The 23,383-nt window shown below is 40.8% G+C and overlaps 1 protein-coding gene across 5 annotated transcripts in view; it reads left to right on the forward strand.

Moving 5' to 3' along the window:
* The first annotated feature begins 688 nt into the window (after window positions 1-688).
* Window positions 689-23,383, forward strand: part of pnpla4 (patatin-like phospholipase domain containing 4) — an 85,443-nt gene continuing 62,748 nt past the window's right edge. For 4 of the 5 annotated variants that reach the window (XM_034173590.1, XM_034173607.1, XM_034173601.1 and 1 more), the window contains exons 1-3: window positions 689-799; window positions 14,143-14,331; window positions 21,576-21,670. In XM_034173590.1, coding sequence (XP_034029481.1) covers window positions 719-799; window positions 14,143-14,331; window positions 21,576-21,670 — 365 coding nt within the window. In that variant the 5' untranslated portion in view covers window positions 689-718. The remainder of the gene's footprint in view (window positions 800-14,142; window positions 14,332-21,575; window positions 21,671-23,383) is intronic. The other variant, XM_034173612.1, reaches the window with a different exon arrangement.

The raw sequence follows: 23,383 nt of genomic DNA on the forward strand, positions 1-23,383 counted from the left end.
GTCAGTCACTATTAATAATTTCTTGTGTCCAACCTCGTAGGTTGATCGTTAAAATTAAATTTGTTAGTTCTAAAAGCCATCATAATTATTTGTAGGAAAACGTTCTATTTTTATTTCTCAAACAAATGTTTGGGCCTGAAAACAGGTTGGTCTTATTTTTGGTTTTGAACTTGAGAGAGTTTGAACTTTGAGAGTGTTTACACACGAGAGAAAAGTGAGAAAATGTTCATGCCTGTTTGAGAAAAGTGTATAACGTGTGTAGTGAGGGGTTTTACAGCCTTAAAACGTCTATAATAATTGTAAAAAAAATAACGTTGACTACTTCGCAGATTTCGCTTATTGCGGGCTATTTTAAGAACGTAACTCCCGCGATAAACGAGGGACCACTGTATATTATATTTTTACACAATTATTCTTTCTTGACCAAGTTTCATTCATGAAGTCAGTGGTGTGTGTACACATCTCTATGTGTGGGTGTGACTGTGAGCGGCACAGTGCGAGTCATTATATATATATATATATATATATATATATATATATATATATATATATATATATATATATATATATATATTTGACCTTAAAACTCATTTCATGATACAGTGATAAATGATGGAGTATTGTTTCTCCCTCATTGGAAGGTTATATGGTTTTATTTTGAAAGTAATGAGTGGACCAAGCAAATGTTATTGTTGCTGACTTGACATTTTAGCCGGAAATGTTTTTAGCAAAAGCTAGCTGTTTAGAGTCGGATGGAAATGCTTTGTACAAGCTTTCTTGTGGACTGACTCAAAACGTGGTATGTTCTTGTCCATTTTCAATCAGCCTTATCGGAGTTCCGCGCGCGCAGGGGTTGATGGGATGCTAGTGTTACAAACAAATCCGGGCCTCACGCGCTTCGGCAAAACACTTCGATATCGCTCATGAGCACGCGCCATTCAAGAACATTTTGCATCTAAAGTAACAAGAAAAAATGTTTTCTGGTAGGAAATGGAAAAAGTGGGCAAGTGGAAAAACTTCTTCAGGCAGGTAAAACTGGTCACCAGCCTGCACGAAAACAGGCGCATGAAAAAGCTTAATGTCACTGTGGACGAGGGATCAACAAGCACTAAAACAGGTAGAAAAAATCATGAAGAAATAAGCTTTATTATCACACACCTGCTTTAGCTCATAGCCAAGTTGAAGTGTTGGGTTTGTGCGCAGTTCTGTGGGTTTCCCATCCTGTATTAAAGTAAAAACATCAGATGACATTAAAAACAAAATGTCCAAGGATCTTCATACAAGACAACACAAGAATTATCCAGTTCTTTTCATTGCTGGACTCCAGCTGCTGCTTTCTGTTCACTAACTTTGTCCATTCTGCTCTCCTGGCTGGCTCAGTTGGGAATGGGCATATCTGAAATGGCCTTGGGCAGTCACAATCTCCAGATGCAAACTTGCAGTTGTGTAGCACACACTCTGCTTCCATCTCTCAATAGATTATGTGCTATTCCCACAGTCTTTCACTGCACATATCCTGCCCATCTTGCCTCTACTACCAGTTGAACATCTGCTGCTGGTCTGGGAGCTGTGTATCTCTGAAGGCCAAGTGTTGAGAGTGAGATAAGCATGAATTGCTGATGTAAACAAAGCCTCATGCAATAGTACGAGGGCTGTCAATAAAGTAACGGTCCTTTTTATTTTTTTCAAAAACTATATGGATTTCATTCATATGTTTTTACGTCAGACATGCTTGAACCCTCGTGCGCATGCGTGAGTTTTTCCACGCCTGTCGGTGACGTCATTCGCCTGTGAGCACTCCTTGTGGGAGAAGTCGTCCAGCCCCTCGTCGGAATTCCTTTGTCTGAGAAGTTGCTGAGAGACTGGCGCGTTGTTTGATCAAAATTTTTTCTAAACCTGTGAGACACATCGAAGTGGACATGGTTCGAAAAATTAAGCTGGTTTTCAGTGAAAATTTTAACGGCTGATGAGAGATTTTGAGGTGAGACTGTCGCTTTAAGGACTTTTCACGGTGCGAGACGTCGCGCAGCGCTCTCAGGCGGCGTCATCGGCCTGTTCAAGCTGAAAACCTCCACATTTCAGGCTCTATTGATCCAGGACGTCGTGAGAGAACAGAGAAGTTTCAGAAGAAGTCGGTTTCAGCATTTTATCCGGATATTCCACTGTTAAAGGAGATGTTTTTAATGAAAGACGTGCGGACGGGTCCGCGCGTCGGGACGCAGCCGCCGCGACGCTCCGCCACAGGAAAAACACCTCTGTTGAAAGCCTTAAGGACAAGTTGGAACATGGCCTGCCTGTTAAACAATTTCTCATATACTCACTCCACTGAAAGCCATCAAAAGCCGCCTGGATTTTACAAATGGTTATCAACACGGAGGTGTTTTTCCTGTGCCGCCGCACCGCGTCGGCTGCGTCCCGACGCGCGGATCCGTCCGCACGTCTTTCATTAAAAAAATCTCCTTTAACAGTGGAATATCCGGATAAAATGCTGAAACCGACTTCTTCTGAAACTTCTCTGTTCTCTCACGACGTCCTGGATCAATAGAGCCTGAAATGTGGAGGCTTTCAGCTTGAACAGGCTGATGACGCCGCCTGAGAGCGCTGCGCGACGTCTCGCACCGTGAAAAGTCCTTAAAGCGACAGAATCACCTCAAAATCTCTCATCAGCCGTTAAAATTTTCACTGAAAACCAGCTTAATTTTTCGAACCGTGTCCACTTCGATGTGTCTCACAGGTTTAGAAAAAATTTTGATCAAACAACGCGCCAGTCTCTCAGCATCTTCTCAGACAAAGGAATTCCGACGAGGGGCTGGATGACTCCTCCCACAAGGAGTGCTCACAGGCGAATGACGTCACCGACAGGCGTGGAAAAACTCACGCATGCGCACGAGGGTTCAAGCATGTCTGACGTAAAAACATATGAATGAAATCCATATAGTTTTTGAAAAAAATAAAAAGGACCGTTACTTTATTGACAGCCCTCGTAAGCAGTGCCTGATGTGCGCACCCGTGGGTTTGTTTGTAACAATATCGGTGACCGGAAGTGGATTCGCGTCATGCGCACTCGGAACTTCGAATCGGTCTATTCCAACAATGTCTTTACGTTGCCGGTAGTTATGTAGTCGTATTTGCTTTTAATGAAATAAATTAGACTATTTGAAACACTGCATGAACTGAAGCTTCCAGAGTTCTCGAGAACATGTTCCAGTTTTTGGTTTGTTCAGTCTTGTTGTTTTTATTATATTGTATGAAAGTTTCCAAAACTACGGAGCCCTGGAAGTGTCATCACAAAATGTTTTGCATGTGGGGAGACTGTGCGCACGTTTTGTTATATTGTGCGCACGTTTTGTTATATTGTGCGCACGTTTTATGATATTGTGCGCACGTTTTAAGCATCGTTTGAGCAAAGGCACGGTCTACTTAAATGTGGCCACAATTTGTAAAACGTGCACTCAGTATTGTCGTGACACATAAATGTTGGCTATTAGTCAACAAACCAGGAGACAGTGTAACACATTTCCCCATTAGAAATGGATCTGGTCAGTGTATATCATCATGGTTTGGGCGCACAAGGACATACAGAAAACTCCAGCTGCCCAGCATGGCATCATCTGGAGTTTAAGCACGTTAAAAAGGATGCTGAGGGCGAAGCGTCTCCCCGTCATGAGGATGACAGTTTAGGTCATATTATGGAGTTCATTTTGAATGAAAGGAAAATGTGCACTCGTTTTATTATTTCGAGGGCTCAATTAAAGGAAAACGTGCGCACATTTTATTAATTCGAGGGCTCAATTAAAGGAAAACAAGCACATGAATTATCACAGCCATTAAAACGTGCGCACAAATTATCATGGCCATTAAAACGTGCGCACGAATTATCACGGCCAGGAAAATGTGTGCACGTTTTATTAATTTGAGAGCACGTTTTATTAATTCATGGGCTCAATTAAAGGAAAATGTGTGCACAAATTATCATGGCCAGAAAAAAAAAACTTTAAGTGACCTCTCCCAGGTTCCGTACAAAACAATATCAACAAAGTTCTTTGACAAGGAAGTAACCACAGAATAAAACTAACCACAAAGGATCCGTCCCCACACATCCTAAACACATTCTTAAAGTATTTGTGTGTTTTTAAAGAATTGTCTATGCATTTACACATTTTACACCCTTTTCAGAACTTTTAAATGTGTTTTAAATAACTTTCTATTCTTCTATTTTTATCTTTTGTCATATTTTAAACATCATCTTTTAAACATCTCTGTGTGTTTTTAAACATCTTAGGTATAACTAACACATTTTAGCATAAATAACAAGGAATGGGTATTGATAAGCTTTTATCGATATCGATGGCATTATCGATTCCGCTTATCAAGCCGATTCCTTATTAATTCCCTTATCAATACCTACTGTGAATTTTCTGTGTACTAAAAGTAGGCTTTACAGGTTTTCTATGTCAATAACATTTTGAGTCTTAAAGTAAATAAATATGAAATTGGTCACAGGATTCTTGATCTCTGTGCATAAATAGCAATAAACAAAATCTGTAGTTTTTCTTAAAAGCATTTCTTTTCAGACATTAATGGCACAAATATAACTCCATACCTCTGAGCTGAGCTCTTACAGCCGGCTGTGCTGCAAGTCAACATAAATCTCATTCATAAAGAATGCAGGACGTCTCATTGTGAGAGAGAAAAAAAAAGTTTTACTCTGTTGTCTGTGTTACAGCATTTGGAAAGAGGTGTAATTTGATTTCAGTGGCGATTCGCTTTGAAGTTATTAATTCCGACAGGACTGTGTCTCGTCAGAGAGCGGCACAATGTTTGAAGCAGTGCGAACAGAACTGACAATGATTCTTGTTTTTTACCTGCAACAAGACAAGAGCCACAGTTTAATGTTTAATCTGCACAAAAGTGACTCACGATTGGGAATTTTAAATGCTTCTGAAAGCAGCAAAGCAATGACCCAACGGATCAGAACACTGCTTCATTGTTTCAGGCTTCAAAGTGAACCCGTTACAGAAGTGGATCATTACATACCCACTGTAGGGTCTGCAATCAATGTAAATAAATGATCATTTTTCCCTCAAAAACAACGGCCGCTCTGAAGGACCAATAATGCTGCATTTACACATAGGCAGGATGCATTATGAATGTCTCATTCTTGGCACATTCCTGACATTCTTAATGTGACTTAACAGATCTGAATAGGTTTCTTAATAGTGCGTGATATTCATAATTTTTGTGGAGCATGTTTTTGGCTGTCAAAAAAAATCTTCCACGAATGTCACGCACCACCCTCATTTCACCTCATGTCATGGAGGTCGCAACTGAGCATGTTGATCCGTCTTGATTAGTGGTGATCCTTAATAGAGTGTGACAGCATTCGTCTCTGACGTGCGCACAATTAAACCCTGCTGCACCGCATTCAGTTTCATTGCTGCAGTGTACTGAACACAGCCCAGTCTCACAGAGGACAGTGACGCCAAATCGGCTAAAAGTTTCATTCCAATGCTCATTAGTGCGCTTCTGCAGGTGTTCCACCTGCTCCACATGCCTGATGTTTGGGAAAACGAGCGAGATGAGAGTTGCGTGAAGCCACACATCTGCTCTCTCCGTCTCCTCTTCCTCTCTGCACCACTCCATGGCACAGAGCCCAACTAAGCATGCAATCACAAATTTCTTCTGCTGTGGATTTTGAGGAGCAAACTGGAGCAATTTGAATTGTTCAGCAGCTGATGGATGAATATGGGGGTGTGTGGAGACAATTCACCTCAATCACAACATGACAGAACGATGCGCTGTTACACGCGGAACAGCGCGGAACATTATTGTTGACTGTGCGTAATGGTTCCTGATAATTCGCCAGCAACACAAGCCAGTAATCGTAACGCGTGGTAACAGGTTGCAGCAGTTCCTGAGGACACCTCTGCCTCAAATCATCACATTCGAGATCAGGGGCCAAGAATGTATACTTTGTGGCATTCTTGACTTGTCGTTATGTGTAAACACAGCATTAGGGACTTGTTAAGCCAAAAGGCTATTGATGTCGGTGGATCGAATCATTTCTTAATGAGTCTCAAAAAGAACCGGTTCATGATCATGATACCCATCCCTCGCACCTCCCTTAAAAAACTCTAGCACCCCCGGGGGGGGGGTGCCTCACAGTTTGAAAACCACTGTATTAAAGTAAAAACATCAGATGACATTAAAAAAAATGTCCCAAGAATCTTCATACAAGACAACACATCAAATCAAGTCTCAAATCTTCTGGCAAATTATACCTGAAATTTTGCATTCAAAAAATTCTTTCTACCACTTCATTGCAAAGCTACAGACTCTCTGTCTAGTTTGTTGGCTTTGCAGGGCAAAATTTCTACACATCTGTATATTGTTCAGCTTTTGGAAACTTTGTATACAATCTGTACATTAGGTAAGCATGTAACATTTGCCTGGATACCTAGTCATACAGGCATGAAAGGAAATGAAAAAGCTGACAAGTTGGCAAAAGAAGCTCTTGCTATGGATGTGACAGAAATACACGTACCCTACACAGATCTAAAGCCAAAGATTAACAATTATTTTAGAAACTTATGGCAAACATTATGGGATCGACATCCCATTCCAATAATAAACTTCGTCAGCCAGTCGTTGACTTACATACTCGTTTACCACTAGCTAAGCGGCGGGAAGACATTGTGTTGAACCGCACTCGTATAGGTCATTCACACTTGACCAATGCGTATTTACTCGCAGCAGACGACCCACCTTTTTGCATACAGTGAACCGTCCTGCTTAAATGTGCTGGTTTTGCTCATATTCATGTGAGTTTTTATGATGTTCCTGATGTTACGACGTTATTTCAAGATGTTTCACGATCACGCATTGTAAGTTTTCTTAAAGAGATTAATCTTTTTATAAGTTGGAAACTTCGATTTTCATTCACACCAGTTATATCTTTGGGCAAGGTATTTTATTCCAGTTTCCTAGTTTTTTGGAGGAGACTGTCAGCCGTCAGGCCCGTGTAGGGGGGAGACACACCTTTTGTAAGCTAACGGACCTGCTTCATTTGTCGTAAAGGGTAGGGAATTATCCCGGTGGAGTAGTCGCATTCCTAAACTACTGATTACCTGCTGTTTAACCTGTGATGATGGATATTGTGATGTATTTTGTGTTTAATGTTGTGAATATTTGTCAACTGTTTGACACTTATATGACACTTATGTGTTGGTAGTGTAGTTAATTTCTTATCAATCAGTCAATCCATTGCAAAGCTGTATAACCTGGTGATGTAACAGACATACATTTCACTGTGCACAGTTTCTGCAGTCACAGCCATAGAGACCTGGGTGTCTTGGTGGCTTACCTCACTGAGCTTTTGTATACTGTCCCCTCCAGACAGATTTACCACACTGTTTTCTTTCTTATTTTACTTTTTGTTTATAAGCATTTTGAACAGTAAAACAACATTATGAGGTCTAGGGATGACAAAATGAACACACACACACGTATATATATATATATATATAGTGAGGAAAATAAGTATTTGAACACCCTGCGATTTTACAAGTTCACCCACTTAGAAATCATGGAGGGGTCTGAAATTTTCATCTTAGGTGCATGGCCACTGTGAGAGACATAATCTAAAAAAAAAAAAAAAATCCGGAAATCACAATGTATGATTTTTTTAATAATTTATTTGTATGTTACTGCTGCAAATAAGTATTTGAACACCTGTGAAAATCAATGTTAATATTTGGTACAGTACCCTTTGTTTTGCAATTACAGAGGTCAAACGTTTCCTGTAGTTTTTCACCAGGTTTGCACAAACTGCAGCAGGGATTTTGGTCCACTCCTCCATACAGATTTTCTCTAGATCTTTCAGGTTTGGAGTTTCAGCTCCCTCCAAAGATTTTCTATTGAGTTCAGGTCTGGAGACTGGCCAGGCCACTCTAGGACCTTGAAATGCTCCTTACGGAGCCCCTCCTTAGTTCCCCTGGCAGTGTGTTTGGGGTCATTATCATGCTGGAAGACCCAGCCATGTCTCATCTTCAATGCTCTTACTGAGGGAAGGAGGTTGTTTGCCAAAATCTCGCAGTACATGATCCATCCATCCTCCCTTCAATACGGTGCAGTCGTCCTGTCCCCTTTGCGGAAGAGCACCCCCAGAGTATGATGTTTCCACCCCCATGCTTCACGGTTGGGATAGGTTTCTTGGGGTTGTTCTCATCCTCTAAACATGGTAAGTGGAGTTGATTCCAAAAAGCTCTATTCTGGTCTCATCTGACCACATGACCTTCTCTCATGCCTCCTCTGGATTATCCAGATGGTCACTGGTGAACTTCAAAGGGGCCTGGACATGTGCTGGCTTGAGCAGGGGGGACCTTGCTGCCCTGTAGAATTTTAAACCATGACAGCATCATATGTTACTAATGTAATCTTTGTGACTGTGGTCCCAGCTCTCTTCAGGTCATTGACCAGGTCCTCCTGTGTAATTCTGACCTTTCTCAGAATCATCCTTACCCCACAAAGTGAGATCCTGCATGGAATCCAAGACCGAGGGAGAATGACAGTCATCTTGTGTTTCTTCCACTTTCTAATAAATAATCATAGCAGTTGTTGTCTTCTACCAAGCTGCTTGCCTATTGTCCTGTAGTCCATCCCAGCCTTGTGCAGGTCTACAGTTTTGTCCCTGGTGTCCTTAGACAGCTCTTTGGTCTTGGCTATGGTGGACATGTTGGCGTGTGATTGATTGAGTGTGTGAACAGGTGTCTTTTATACAGGTAACAAGTTCAAACAGGTGCAGTTAATACAGGTAACGAGTGCAGAATAAGAGGGCTTCTTAAAGAAAAATTAACAGGTCTGTGTGAGCCAGAATTCTTGCTGGTTGGTAGGGGTTCAAATACTTATTTGCAGCAGTAACATACAAATAAATGATTAAAAAATCATACATTGTGATTTCCGGATTTTTTTTTTCTTTTTTTAGATTATGTCTCTCACAGTGGACATGCACCTAAATTTGCAGCTAAATTTGGGCTCTTTGCGAAAACTGTTTGTACATCTGGGACATTGCCGTGACGTGAGGGAGAAGACGGAGCACTAGGGCCTTCAAGCTGATCCCGCATTGAAATTGATTTTATTTGTTAGTAATGTTACTGTTATATACATCCTGTTTTCAACATCCAAAAGTAAGCTGCAATGAATGCGAGATACAGCTCTGCATGCTCAGATCAGCGGCGACATCAACAGCGGGTGACGTTCTTCCCCGACGCCTTGCTCTCACTGCTTCCGATGCGCTTACCGAGTCTGCGAGCTCGGTAAACGCCGCAGTGGGCCGCTCACACCGCCTCCGTGTCTGCTGTGCAGAGCTGTGGCCATCTCCGGCACCATCTCCCTGTCTACTGAATGGAGGTGCGGCCAACAAGTCTAGAGACTACACTCACTGTTTTGATGCAGAGCGCTCCGGCAGCCCGCAAGGACAGACTTCTTGCGGAAAAATCCGCAGCGCCGCACGGTCTCGGTAATTGCAGCCGCAGAGCTCCGTGGCCACTGAGAGAGGTTTGGATCTTTTTAATGACTTGGATTCTTTGCGGGTCCCACATCCATACCCCGCAACGGTAACACCGGAGGCTAAAAACAGTAGATTTTCAATGTGACACCACTCAGTCAAATGGGCATATGAAGAAGTCCCCAAAAATAATTTTCAAGCAAAAATAAAAGAAATGTATACTCACCAAACGTGCCGCAAGACAAGATGAAGTTTTAAAAAAAGTCGATCCTTCCGTATAAGACAATAAAAAGGTGCTTTTGTAAGAGATGCAAACTGACGTAAATCCACAAATTACATTTGGTGCGTGCAATGCATGCTGGGATAGGGTCTTCTCTCTTGCGTCTCGGCAACATCCCGGATGTGCTGAGTTTTGCAGAGGGCCAAATTTTAGCTGTAAATTTGTCATTTTTAAACAAAGATTTCTCAGTTGAATGCCTTGCAGATTTACTTTGCTACATTCAGAAGGATCTTATGTGTAAATATAAGTAATTTTTTGTTCCAAAGATCTGTCTGCATTTATTTCAGTGCCGGTCTACTTTAAGCTGAAAACTGAAGATTACCAATAAAGAGGGCACTTGTTTTCCCATCAGGCCTCTTTGTTAGATGTTGGTATCAGGTTTAATTTGAGGTTCCAATGAAGACCTTTCATTTGAGACCAACAAAACAAAAATCAAAAGATGCCCACATGCCCAAAAGGGGGCGCCAAAGGAACATATTTGGTACAAATAGTCGGACAAGTGTTAATTTTGGGCAAAATTTGAGGACATTGTGGTGTTGTTCTTTGCATCCCAAGGAAGCCTAACACTAGTACTACCAACATACCAAACAGCATTTTTGTTACATGACAAGGCAAATATGGTTAAATGCACATCAAAGTCAGCACAGTTTCAGAACATTTTTTTCAAATTCCATTAATTGGTAATTAATGGCGTGGCCCCCAGGGTGTTAATTTCTTCAACTGTACATTTTACATAAACTTTTAAGACATAATAAACAAACTGTGAAAATATCAAGTTAATATCTTTTCTAGTTTTTGATTTATGGCGAAGTAAACATGGTCACAAACGGAACACAGAGGGTTAACACGGACACGCCCCCTTTTTAAAACCTCCATAGAATCTAAACGAAACAAGATATTGAGCTGCCGCCAAGACCATTCTTCTTCTCTCAACACTGGCTACAAAATATATCAAAACCAGGCAATTCTAAAACCGTAAAACTGGGACCTTTGGTGATTTCATATGGAATGACCCCTATGATGAAAATTTCAGACCCATCCATGATTTCTAAGTGGGACAACTTGCAAAACCGCAGGGTGTTCAAATACTTATTTTCCTCACTGTATATACAGTATATACAGTATATATATATATATATATATATATATATGTATATACACTCATTGGTTGGAACGTGCATAAATATTCTTACCTCTGTTGTTTCTTGAGTGTATATAAAAGCCAAGTTGCTTCTGTGTGTGTGTCTGTGTGGCTTCAGTAACGCAAAAACCGGACAGCACTGACATTTGCCATTTGGTCTGCTTGTGTATTTTGGGTCAAGGATGAATGTGAAAATAGAAAGTTGATCGGACAAATATTTTTGGAGAAATTAGCAATTTTAGCTAACCATTAAACAATGGATGTTGTGCTGCATTGCACCATGGGAGTTCAGGATTTTGAGGTTTTAAATGTTGTTATTGTGGTTTATGTTCCTTTAACAGTGTTGTTAGTTTTATTGATTTATTGTTTTTGTAGATCAGTTGGTTTGGTCACTTTAGTTCTATCTTATGTTGCTGTTACCATAAGTGAGTTAAGCGCCCGGTCACACAGCGATAGCTGAATGAAAGACAGAAAGTCACAAATCATTGAGAAAAGGTGGACAAATGATCCTGCACCTTTCTCATCGCCGAAAAGCCTCCAAATCAAGTGTGCAAAAAGGAACGAAACTAAACCGAAACTAATGAAAGAAAAACAAAGAGAATGTTGACGTTGATGCTTTAAACAAAATCAAAATGAAACATTCACGATGGTGTGACTGACAGTGGGTATAAGACTGAACACAGACTGTGCCTGCAACACATTTCAAAAAAGTTGGGAGAGTAGTATATTTACCACTGTGTTACATCACCTTCTAACAACACTCAATAAGCGTTTGGGAACTGAGGACACTCATGATTGGGTACAAAAGGAGCATCCCCAAAAGCCTCAGCCATTCACAAGGAAAGATGGGGTGAGGATCACCACTTTGTGAACAAATGCATGAAAAAAAATAGTCTAACAGTTTAAGAACAATGTTTCTCGATGTTCAATTGTAAGGAATTTAGGGATTCCATCATCTACAGTTCATAATACACTCATCACTCACTCACTCATCTTCAACAGCTTTTCCAGGTTCAGGTCGTGGGGGCAGCAGCTCCAGCAAGGGACCCCAGACTTCCCTTTCCCATGCCACATTGACCACCTCTGACTGGGGGATCCCTAGGCATTCCCAGGCCAGTGTGCGTGGAGATATAATCTCTCCACCTACTCCGGGGTCTTGCCCGGGGTCTCCTCCCAGATGGATGTGCCTGGAACACCTTACCAGATGCCCGAACCACCTCAGCTGGCTCCTTTCAATGCGAAGGAGCTGTGACTCTACTCCGAGCTCCCCACGGATGACCTAACTTCTCACCCTATCTCTAAGGGAGACACCAGCCACCCTCCTGAGGAAGCCCATTGCGGCTGCTTGTACCCACAATCTAGTTCTTTCGGTCATGACCCAACACTCATGACCATAGGTGAGAGTATTACCAAAGATTGACCAGTAGATTGAGAGCTTCGGCTTTTGGGTCAGCTCCCTCATTGAGCTCTTTCATCACAACAGTACGGTAGAGCAAATGCAACACCGCCCCTGCTGCGCCGATTCTCCGGCCAATTGCACACTCCATCATCCCCTCACTCACAGTCCATAATATAATCATAAAATTCAGAGAATCTGGAGAACTTTCTACATGTAATAGGCAAGGCCGAAAACCAACATTCAATGCCTGTGACCTTTGATCCCTCAGGTGGCACTGCATTAAAAACCGACATCATTGTGTAAAGGATCTTACCGCGTGGGCTCAGGAACGCTTCAGAAAACCATTGTCAGTTAACACAGTTCATCGCTACATCTAAAAGTGCAAGTTAAAACTCTACCATGCAGCGTGAAAGCCATACATCAACAACATCCAGAAATGCCACCACCTTCTCTGGGCCTGAGCTCATTTGAAATGGACAGACGCAAAGTGGAAAAGTGCGCTGTGGTCTGATGAGTCCACATTTCAAATTGTTTTTGGAAATCATGGATGTTGTGTCCTCTGGACAAAAGGGGAAAGAGACCATCCAGATTGTAACCAGCGGAAGGTTCAAAAGTCCGCATCTGTGATGGTATGGGGTGTGTTAGTGCCCATAGCATGGGTATCTTACACATCTGTGATGGCACCAAAAAGTGTAATTGCATATCCACTACAGTAGGTGGCAGTGGTGCTCTCATTGTCAGAGTGTGCGATGGGAGTATTAAGGACACGAGCATAATGGAACGCAGCTCTGTGTCGGGTTTTTTTTCACACTGCCGCTTTGTCTTAAAATGTGTGCAGCCAACAGCATGAAGCCAAATAAAATAAGGCGTCACTTAAAGACATTACATCCCAATCACGCAGATATGCCGCTTGAGTTTTTTCAGCAAAAACATGCAGAATATAGCCAACAATCAGCCCACTTTGTGAATGCTGCTTCAGTAAACCAGCAAGCACCGTTAGCATCATAGCACCATAGCAGAGGAGCCGAGCAGCAGCAGTTTTTTTTTTTTTTTTTTTTTTTTTTTGGACTTTATTGTAACGATCAAACATACATACATGTACACAGAGAAACAAAATGAAAACATTAGAGGAAAACATAACAATTAAATCTGGAAGGAAGAAGGAAAAAAAATAAATGAAAAAAAAATTTTTAAATAAAAAAGTGTACATAAAGATCTCTGAGAATAAATCAAAAGACTGAGCAGCAGTACACATGGTCTCTGTCATGCTGGATGACGCAAGTGCTGCAAAAATAAAAACTAATAAAAACATAAATAAAAATCACAAAAAAAATCATTAAAAAAACAGCACAGTGTTTTGTCTGTTAAAGTGTTTTATATATTGGGCTCCTGAGTAAGTGTTATGATTAATTTAAATGTATTATTATTTATTGATTTTATTTAATTTTGTTTTTCAGTATCAAATGATTGTCGGTCAAAAAAATGTTTATAGTTTAAGGATTTTTTTTTTTATTTCAAGCAAAGTGATGCAATTTTTTTATGTTACAGACTAAAAAACAAAGTTATTCTTTGCTGAAAGTCGATCTAAAGTTCTTTCTTTTTTGTTTTCTTTAATGTTAATAAGGATACATTGTTATGCAGAGGTGTACTTACAACAATTTTATGGACAAATCATACTATTTATAGTAGACATTGGGGGGGGGGGTATTCTTCCTCGGGGATGCATAACAGAAAATAATTGAGAAGCACTGACGTAAAGACACTTGAATAAATGATATCTGGACACAGTCTGATTGTGATGTGTCACATGTGTGCAGGTGTCGGGTATGACCGTCATAAACCTGTCCTTTGGTGCCTGTGGTTTCTTGGGGATCTACCACCTGGGTGCTGTAAGGGCTTTTGTCCACCATGGGGAGAAGCTGTTGGGCTCCGTCAAGGCGTGTGCAGGAGCCTCTGCTGGGGCCCTGGTGGCTGCAGTCCTTATCACAGCTCCCGACAAAATCCAGGTAGAGTTTGCGCTTCACATTCTCATATATTAGACGTGCTGACAGTTCCACAAATTACTGCATAAATGTGAGTGGAAATAAAGACTACAGAGTGCAACTTCCATGAAAATTAAGAAAGAGAGATACAGGCGATATGATGATCAGAACTTTTTTTTTGGCTGGGGGTGGAGTACAGCTCATAAAAACTGGGTCATTCCACAAAACATGTACGTGTACATGTAAGTATATTGACAAGAAAGGTGTTGAAATCACTTTTTTCCCTCTTGAGATGGTAAGTGAACTGATTCATAGCTGAGGTTGGCATCACGCAAACAGAAGGACTCTAAGGGCCCTATTTTTATCAAGATTTGAAGCCCTACACAGGCAGTACTGCTCATAATTGGTGTTTTCATGGCACTGAAATGTGCTTTGCACATCTGTTTGATATTTCAGTGCCAGTGAAGGCTCAGAGGTGGGATGTGGGAGTTTTATTCAAAGGAAGCAGCTCAAAGTGTGGTTTTGGTATTTTGTTGTCGACTGTGTTAGAAGCTGAAGAGGAAACACAGCTGTCAGAAGAACATGTATTCCTGCCAGAAAGACAGTTTCCAAATCAAGCTGTTCTTCAGTCAACAAGTTGCAAATGGAATACTTGGTGTCAACACGCTTCAATTATAGCATGATGCTGCAAGCACAAATAAACAGTTTTAATTAAACATTCAAAGCAGTAATTACATTTAAATAGGAATCAAAAATAAAAGTTTAATTAGATTAGAGAGGAAAGTTCAGGAAAAGAGCCTTTTCTGCTAATTTTTGTTATTAGTACCGTATTTTCCAGTGTATAAGTTGCGTTTTTTTATGGGTTTAAGAGGCCCTGCGACATGTGATTCACAACCACAACTTTTCTTTACACTTGAAATGAGAAACACACCATTAAACTGCTTTTTTATTTTAAAAAATGAGAGAGGTGGAGACTTCCAAACAGGGCTTGATTGCTTTCAGTACACGTTTAAAACAGAGTCGGGTCACACTTAAAGTGTTCTTTAAACAAGTGATCGTGATGGTGTTTCTGTTTTGAGCTTTTCCTCATATCGGCTCCAGATAAAATTCCCCTCAACCAAATACATATGAATAAATGTCTTTATCAAATAACAAAGAATGCTTTCTAATGACAAAGAACTGCGCCGTTAAAAACGCAAGCATACCGATATTCGTGTGTGTGTGCTGTTAAGGCATAAGCAATCAGACGTTGATTTCCACAGCAGAGTAACAACATGAAGATGAAACAGGTAAATGCTGCTGTGAGCTGACTTAAAACGGAACTTACCCTAAGTTTGCGTTGGATCACTCTGTCACTTTGGGAAATAATCCACATAGAATCCAACAGAGTTCAGCGCTCAGAAAGTCTATAAAATGTCTCTGTTATAATCCACTGCTATTTATTAAATGAGGAAAAGTCTCAAACAGTTGAGTGCGGCGTTCAATTTCTTTTTAATTTAACCTTTATTTAGCCAGGGTTAGTCCCACTGAGATCAACATCTCTTTTACAAGAGAGACCTGGACAATTTTTAAAATCTAACCTGCGTGTTTTTACATGTGGGAGAAACTGGAGCACCCGAAGGGAACCGACGCAAACATGGGGAGAACATGTAAACTCCACACAGGAAGGTCACAGATGGGAATCGATCTTATGATCTTCTTGCTGTGAGGCAACGGCGTTAACCACTAAGCCACCGTACTGCCCAAATAAAACGTCTGTTCTCTGGATGGGCACAGGGCTTTTTTCATGGACCTTCTCAGCTACTAGACCCCATTTTGTGATCCAAGGGAGAAACCACCCATGAAGTAGCCCGCTGGTCTGTGCCTTCTGCCAGCAGGAGATGGGGAGGGCGTCGAGGCGAGTAATTGCTCCCCCCAGCTACAGCATGAGCTCCGCCCCACTTCTCATCCAAAGTTTTTTTTTTTCCCTCCACCCAAAGTTACAATGTGGGAACAAATCTGTTGCAAGATGCACCAAAATTGTTGGAATTAACAAGTATGTGAAACAACCATGATGTGATATATATCTGCCTGAAAAACCGTATATGATATTCCATGTGTCTAATCACCCACAGCATCTACATTACCTAAATTATTTACTTATCCTTGCTTTCGTTATCGTTGTTCTGTTATATATTTGGTTTAACATCATGCTAAATTTCCTGTAAAAAGTACAGTACATACCAAGAACTATGGTCACATGTATCTCTGACAATACAAACAAAGAACACTACAATCACAACCTAAAAACTAATAATATAATCACGTAAAAGAGAGCTATTACAATAGCATGTAGTGTCCATACATAGCCAGTTTCAGAATTTAATGTTTAGTTCATTCATTCATTCATTCATTCATCTTCTACCGCTTATTCCAATTAAGGGTCGCGGGGGGCTGGAGCCTATCCCAGCAGTCATAGAGCGCGAGGCGGGGTACACCCAGGACAGGACGCCAATCTGTTGCAGGGCCACAAATAGACAGACAAACACAGACACACCCACACACACACCTACGGACAATTTTAAAGAGTCCAATCCACCTAACCTGCATGTCTTTGGATGTGGGAAGAAACCGGAGCACCCAGAGGAAACCCACGCAAACACGGGGAGAACATGCAAACTCCACACAGAAAGGCCACAGGAATTGAACCCACGACCTTCTTGCTGTGAGGCAACATTGCTAACTGCTAAGCCACCGTGCTGCCCACGTTTAGTTCAAGGCGCTGTAATTTTGCAATGAAGACAGTTACTTCAAAAATATTTTCAGGCATTGAGCTCTGGATACCATAGATTGTTTTAGAAGTATTTTCATCTTCATCTGAGGAACTTCATTTTTCACCTCTTGTGCACCACAGTTGGTCAACTTGATTGTGATTCAGCCAAAAGTGAAAGCCATACATCAACAACATCCAGAAACGCCGCTGCCTTCTCTGGGCCCGAGCTCATTTGAAATGGACAGACGCAAAGTGGAAAAGTGTGCTGTGGTCTGATGAGTCCACATTTCAAATTGTTTTTGGAAATCATGGACGTCGTGTCCTCCAGACAAAAGAGGAAAAAGACCATCCAGATTGTTACCAGTGCTAAGTTCAAAAGCCAGCATCTGTGATGGTATGGGGGTGTTTTCTATTGCCCATGGCATGGGCAGCTTACACATCTGTGGTGGCACCATCAATGCTGAAAGGTACATCCAGGTTTTGGAGCAACACATGCTGCCATCCAAGCAACGTCTTTTTCAGGGACGTCCCTGCTTATTTCAGCAAGACAATGCCAAGCCACATTCTGCACGTGTTACAACAGCGTGGCTTCGTAGTAAAAGAGTGTGGATACTAGACTGGCCTACCTGCAGTCCAGACCTGTCGCCCATTGAAAATGTGTGGCACATTATGAAGCACAAAATATGACAACAGAGACCCCGGACTGTTGAACAAGTGAAGTTGTACATCAAGCAGGAATGGGAAAGAATTCCACCTACAAAGCTTCAACAATTAGTGTCCTCAGTTCCCATATGCTTATTGAGTGTTGTTAGAAGGAAAGGTGATGTAACACAGTGGTAAACATACCACTGTCCCAGCTTTTTTGAAACGTGTTGCAGGCATCCATTTCAAAACGAGCAAATATTTGCACAAAAACAATAAAGTTTTATCAGTTTGAAGATTAAATAGCTTGTCTTTGTGGTGTATTCAATTGAATACAGGTTGAAGAGGATTTGCAAATCATTGTATTCTGTTTTTATTTACATTTTACACAATGTCCCAACTTCATTGGAATTGGGGTTGTTGAGAAATTATGTCATATGCTTCATAGAGCTGTGGCCAGAGGGTGAAAAAAGTGGTCTACCCCTCCCTATCTTATAACTATATGAAACCTTTGTTTGATGTATTTATATGCCTACTAATAGAAAATCATGGTTGTATGATTTTTAAATGTGCACAACATGATGAATTAACCCTTCATTGTAACTCCATCTGAAAATTGTGAAATCAATACAGAAACCCTATTCTGTGATTTTCTGACCTTATATGAACAAAATGGATATCTAATCCATGATATTTGTAGAAAATACACATTAGCATGATATTTGCAGTCACCTCTGTGGAAAAAAGTATGATCCTGTGATAATATTAACTCTTTGTTCATGTAATTTTGCGCAGGTTTTGTTATATTATGCTCAGAAACATTTTTGTTTTATTTCTGTGGTTGCAGAATGGGTAGAATAGTAATGTTTCTGCTTTTGTCGTGATGTAATCTGTACTTTTTCCTTTCAGCTGGAATGGAACTCTGTGAATGACCCCCAGAGAAAAGGAGAGGAATAAATATTTCACATTGCCTAATCTGTAATGAAGTGCTTGGAAAGTCAGAAAATAATGTTGTCCATTCTCCCAAGGTTGAAGGACTGAACACGATATTTCAGGCTGCAGAGAAATGAAAAGATGCCCTCTATAAATGACTATCTGGAAACAGAGAAGACATTTTGAAGGGGGGCAGCACAGTGGCTTAGTGGTTAGCACTGTTGCCTGTCAGCGAGAAGGTCGTGGGTTCAATTCCCGTGGCCTTTCTGTGTGAAGTTTGCATGTTCTCCTCATGTTTGCGTGGGTTTCCTCCGGGTGCTCCGGTTTCCTCCCACATCCAAAGACATGCGGGTACGGTGGATTGGACTCTTTTAATTGTCCGTAGGCGTGTGTGTGGGTGTGTCTGTGTTTGTTTGTCTGTTTGTGGCCCTGCGACAGACTGGCGTCCTGTCCTGGGTATTCCCCGCCTCGTGCTTTATGGCTGCTGGGATAGGCTCCAGCCCCTCGCGACCCTTGATTGGACTAAGCGGTAGAAGATGAATGAATGAATGAATTTTGAAGGGGGCTGTGAAAGTTAAATATCATAAAGACTGTAGAGCATCATACACGAGTAAGACAAACCTTGGTTCTGTTAAAACATACATATCAGAGGATGTTTCCTTCAACTTGTGCCCAATCTAATACTTCTATTGGGAGTTGACTAAGTAGAAATGATTCCTCAAGGTTTAACATAAGAACAGACTGTTTTGTTTGTGGTAAATCGTACATAAGGGGTAAAAACTCATTGCAGTTTCTACAGGGACAAGTGATTCCACTAAGCAGAAAATGTTTAAGGCAGCAGAGGACAGACAAGACCATCCCATCAGCCTTAGAATGATGTCCTGCCCTGATCTATTTGCATTTGATGCAAAATATCACAGGGATTGCGACACAGGTTATATAAGTACAAACAATATTAAAGCTGGTAGGACAAAACTCCAGTGTGAGAAGGGATTAATGGTATACAACAAGGCTGCGCTGAAACTGTACAGTTACATTAACAGTTACATTGACTGTATTTTCAAAGACTAAAATGGTTGTACAACTCGCAGACTTGCATGCAAAATTTGTTGAGATTCTTTAGGAGAATGGCACTGCAGAATCGAGCAGTTACTCTGCTTGGAAACTGAAAGACAAACTAAAGAGTCACTTTGGGGATAAGTTGGTATTCATTGCACAAACTGGCAAGTCTGATCTTGTCTGCTCAAATACTGTGACGGTTGGTGATGCATTGCAAAAAGTATCTAAACTCCACATCCAGCTTACTGACCAAGGTGAATATGAACTAGAAAGTGATATCATGCCACAGGATGGTCAAGTCTTTTTGCACATGACTGCTGGAATAATATGCATTGTAGTTCAGGGCAAAACATTTCAACATGGTCATTATGCCTCTAGTGGTGAACTTGAAATAGACCAGTGCAAAAGGTTTGTTCCAGATGAATTGTATGATTTTGTTGTGTGGTGTACATCAAAAACTGACTATGATAATGCCACCCACTATTCAGAAGACGTGAGAAGAAAAGACATTCTAAAAGTTCTCGCTGTATGTCACAACATCATCGCACTGTCTTGTAACACCCAAACCCCAATAACATTTGGACTTGGAGTCCAAATGCATCCTGACTATGGCAGCAAGTGTCTCATTGATGTCCTCACTTCTATTGCCTATTCCATCTCCTATGATGAAGTGAGACGATTTGTCACTAATCGGCACCAGCAGAAGTGAGGGACCTAACACATCTATTCTGCAAGGATAAAGACTGCAACTGGGCAGAAATGTACATTTCTTCTTGCTGGGCTCAACTGTATTGAGCTTTGTGAATGTAAACAGTCAAAATGTACCACAACTGGAAGCTGAGGAGGAGGTTAAGGAGACTGATGACTAAGCTGGTGAGCCCAATCATTGTCTAAATAAAGTCTGATGGTATGAAAAATGCATTGACCTGTTGCCTCTAACTGCTTTCAGGATGTAGGGGGCTGATTGGACAGATTTAAAAAGCTGAAGAAACTGTTTTCTAATGCAGTTTTGGAACAAGTCTGGGGCCCATTGCTTTTTAGAATCGGGGCTACAGTATTGATTTCATAATTTTTGAGATGTAGTCGCAAAGAATTCAAGTTGTACTCTGCAGAAGTGCAAATAATCACCCCTTTTCAATCTACAAGATTACATCTCTACAAAAGCAGAAACATTGCTATTCTACCCATTCTGCAACCACAGAAATAAAACAAAAATGTTTCTGAGCATAATATGACAAAAACTGCACAAAATTACAGGAACAAAGGGTTAAGATTATCACTATCATATTTTTTTCCACAGAAGTGCAACCGATCTGCTCTGTGTAAGCCTGATCCCGTCAGATCTCAGAAGCTAAGCAGTGCGGGACCTGGTTAGTACTTGGATGGGAGACCTCTTTGCAACACCAGCGGCTGTGTGTGTTTGTCCAGGTAACACTGGAGTAGCGTCAGGAAGGGCATCCGGCGTAAAACTTGTGCCCAATATCATTGTGGATCTGGTTGTATCCGCTGTGGCGACCCCGAACACAAAACGGGAGCAGCCGAATGGACAACAACACTTTTTTCCACAGAAGTGACTGCAGATATCATGCTGATGTGTATTTTCTACAAATATCATGGATTAGATATCCATTTTGTTCATATCAGCTCAGAAAAATCATACAATAGGGCTTCTGTATTGATTTCACAATTTTCAGATGTAGCCACAAAGAAGGGTTAATTCACTGTTGTGCACATTTTAAAAAATCATACAACCATGATTTTCTATTAGTAAGCATATAAATGCATCAAATAAAACAGGTTTCATTTAGTTATAAGATGGGGAGGGGTATGTCCAGCTGTAAGTGGTTGAGCAGTGATGTAACAGTGCTTGCTTCTTTTACAGCGCTGCAAGGAATTCACCTACAGTTTTGCAGATGATGTGAGACAACAGCGGTTTGGAGTCTTGACACCGGGCCACAACTTCATGCTCACACTACGGTAAACACCTCACATCATGCAGTTGAGGTGCATCTGGAACATGTGCCCATCTATGTTAAGATCAAAGGAAAACAAAATAATTCAGATTTGTATCCAGGGCATAATGAAATTTGTATTCTCTTAAAATATGTCAAACACTATCTGCATTTTTATGTTATTAGAAACAATTTTAGAAACAAATGAGTGTATTGATTTAAAAAAAAAAGTCTTCAAGGAGCTAAAAATTACAATTGTATATTGTATACAAACTGATATACATTTGGTATGGGCCTTTGTGAAGTGGTTGTTCACTGCATGACAGTCCCCAAGTCCAAACATAAAGTCGCTTATGCAAACAGAAAACTTTGACATCTTTTCTCTCAGTAAGGCTAACCATTTTCTACACTTGAGAAGGGAGCTCATAAAACTCCAGATGAAACTGGCAGTCTTGTGTTTACAGACATGGGAGCTACATGGTTGGTGGCTACACCTATATGTTTGGTTGCTCTATAGGGTCAGCATACTGAGGGAGTGCCAGGTGCAGGGTTTCCAAGCATCCTGGAAAACCTGGAAGATTAGTGAGTAGTTTTCCAGTTATCAAAATGATCTGGAAATTGGTTAAAATGACCAAATACATACAGTATTTGGAACTTAAAGTGTCGTGATGCTGCTGTTTGTGTGGCAGCTACATGCTGCTGTGATCATGGACATGCCTGGACACGCAGATCTATGTCTCCTATTGAAAAAACTCAGAAGACACTATTTTCAGGAGCTAATGGACTATCTAATGTGCCACGATCCTGACAGAAGTTGAGTTGAAGGAAGCGCTGCGATCGGACATTATGCGCGTGCGACTGCGTGCACAATCAGAACCCGAGAGCGAGTGGACCTGGACATTATTTTCTGGCTGTGGATCTGTGGATCTTTTGCTTTGTGTTCTTTTCAATGGAGCTATTTACTTTGAGAGAGTCTGTAGATGTGTGTGTGTGTGTGTGTGTGTGTGTGTGTGTGTGTGTGTGTGTGTGTGTGTGTGTGTGTGTGTGCGCACAGCAGCTTTTTTAACCCCCAATTTAGGCAAACCTCTGGCTGAATTTGAACAATATATAATCAGTATTAAGCTTGTAGACTCTCAAATGTCATAAAACTGTCAGTCCCTATAAGGAACTTTTTAAAAGAGAATTAATGTTGAATAATCCTTTAATAAAAAAAAATAACACCTGACATGTGGGTTAAAACAGCTGTTACGCCGTTTTAACCCGCATGTCAGCTGTTTATTGCCACTTAATGAATGTGGAATGTCTCCGTGATGACACAAATATATATATATATATATATATATATATATTTATTTATTTATTTCACAGTTATATACAGCACTTAGTGTTTTTTACAGGCTGCGTTTATGACTAATTGCTGCAGGTGCACAAAACTTTCTCACAGCTGCTGCTTTTGCCGTGACTGCATCAAAATGAACAGTTATCACTTAAAAACAAATCATAACACAACATCAGACTTGTGTAAACTTTTGAATTAATCTGTTCCTCAACTCATTGAAGCGCACGCTGGGACGCTTCTAGTAACTACATCACCTGTTGGAAACACTCAGGTACTCATGAGTACTTTATTTTCAGAAGACTCCCTAGCTGTCTGTTGCAAATGCTGTATACTTTGAAACTTTTAAGTTTTATAAATAGACGATCTGAGAGGTGACCCAAAAATTAATTTCCCGTATCT

The sequence above is a fragment of the Thalassophryne amazonica genome, chromosome 1 (genome assembly GCF_902500255.1).
Source record: "Thalassophryne amazonica chromosome 1, fThaAma1.1, whole genome shotgun sequence".
Lineage (NCBI taxonomy): Eukaryota > Metazoa > Chordata > Actinopteri > Batrachoidiformes > Batrachoididae > Thalassophryne > Thalassophryne amazonica.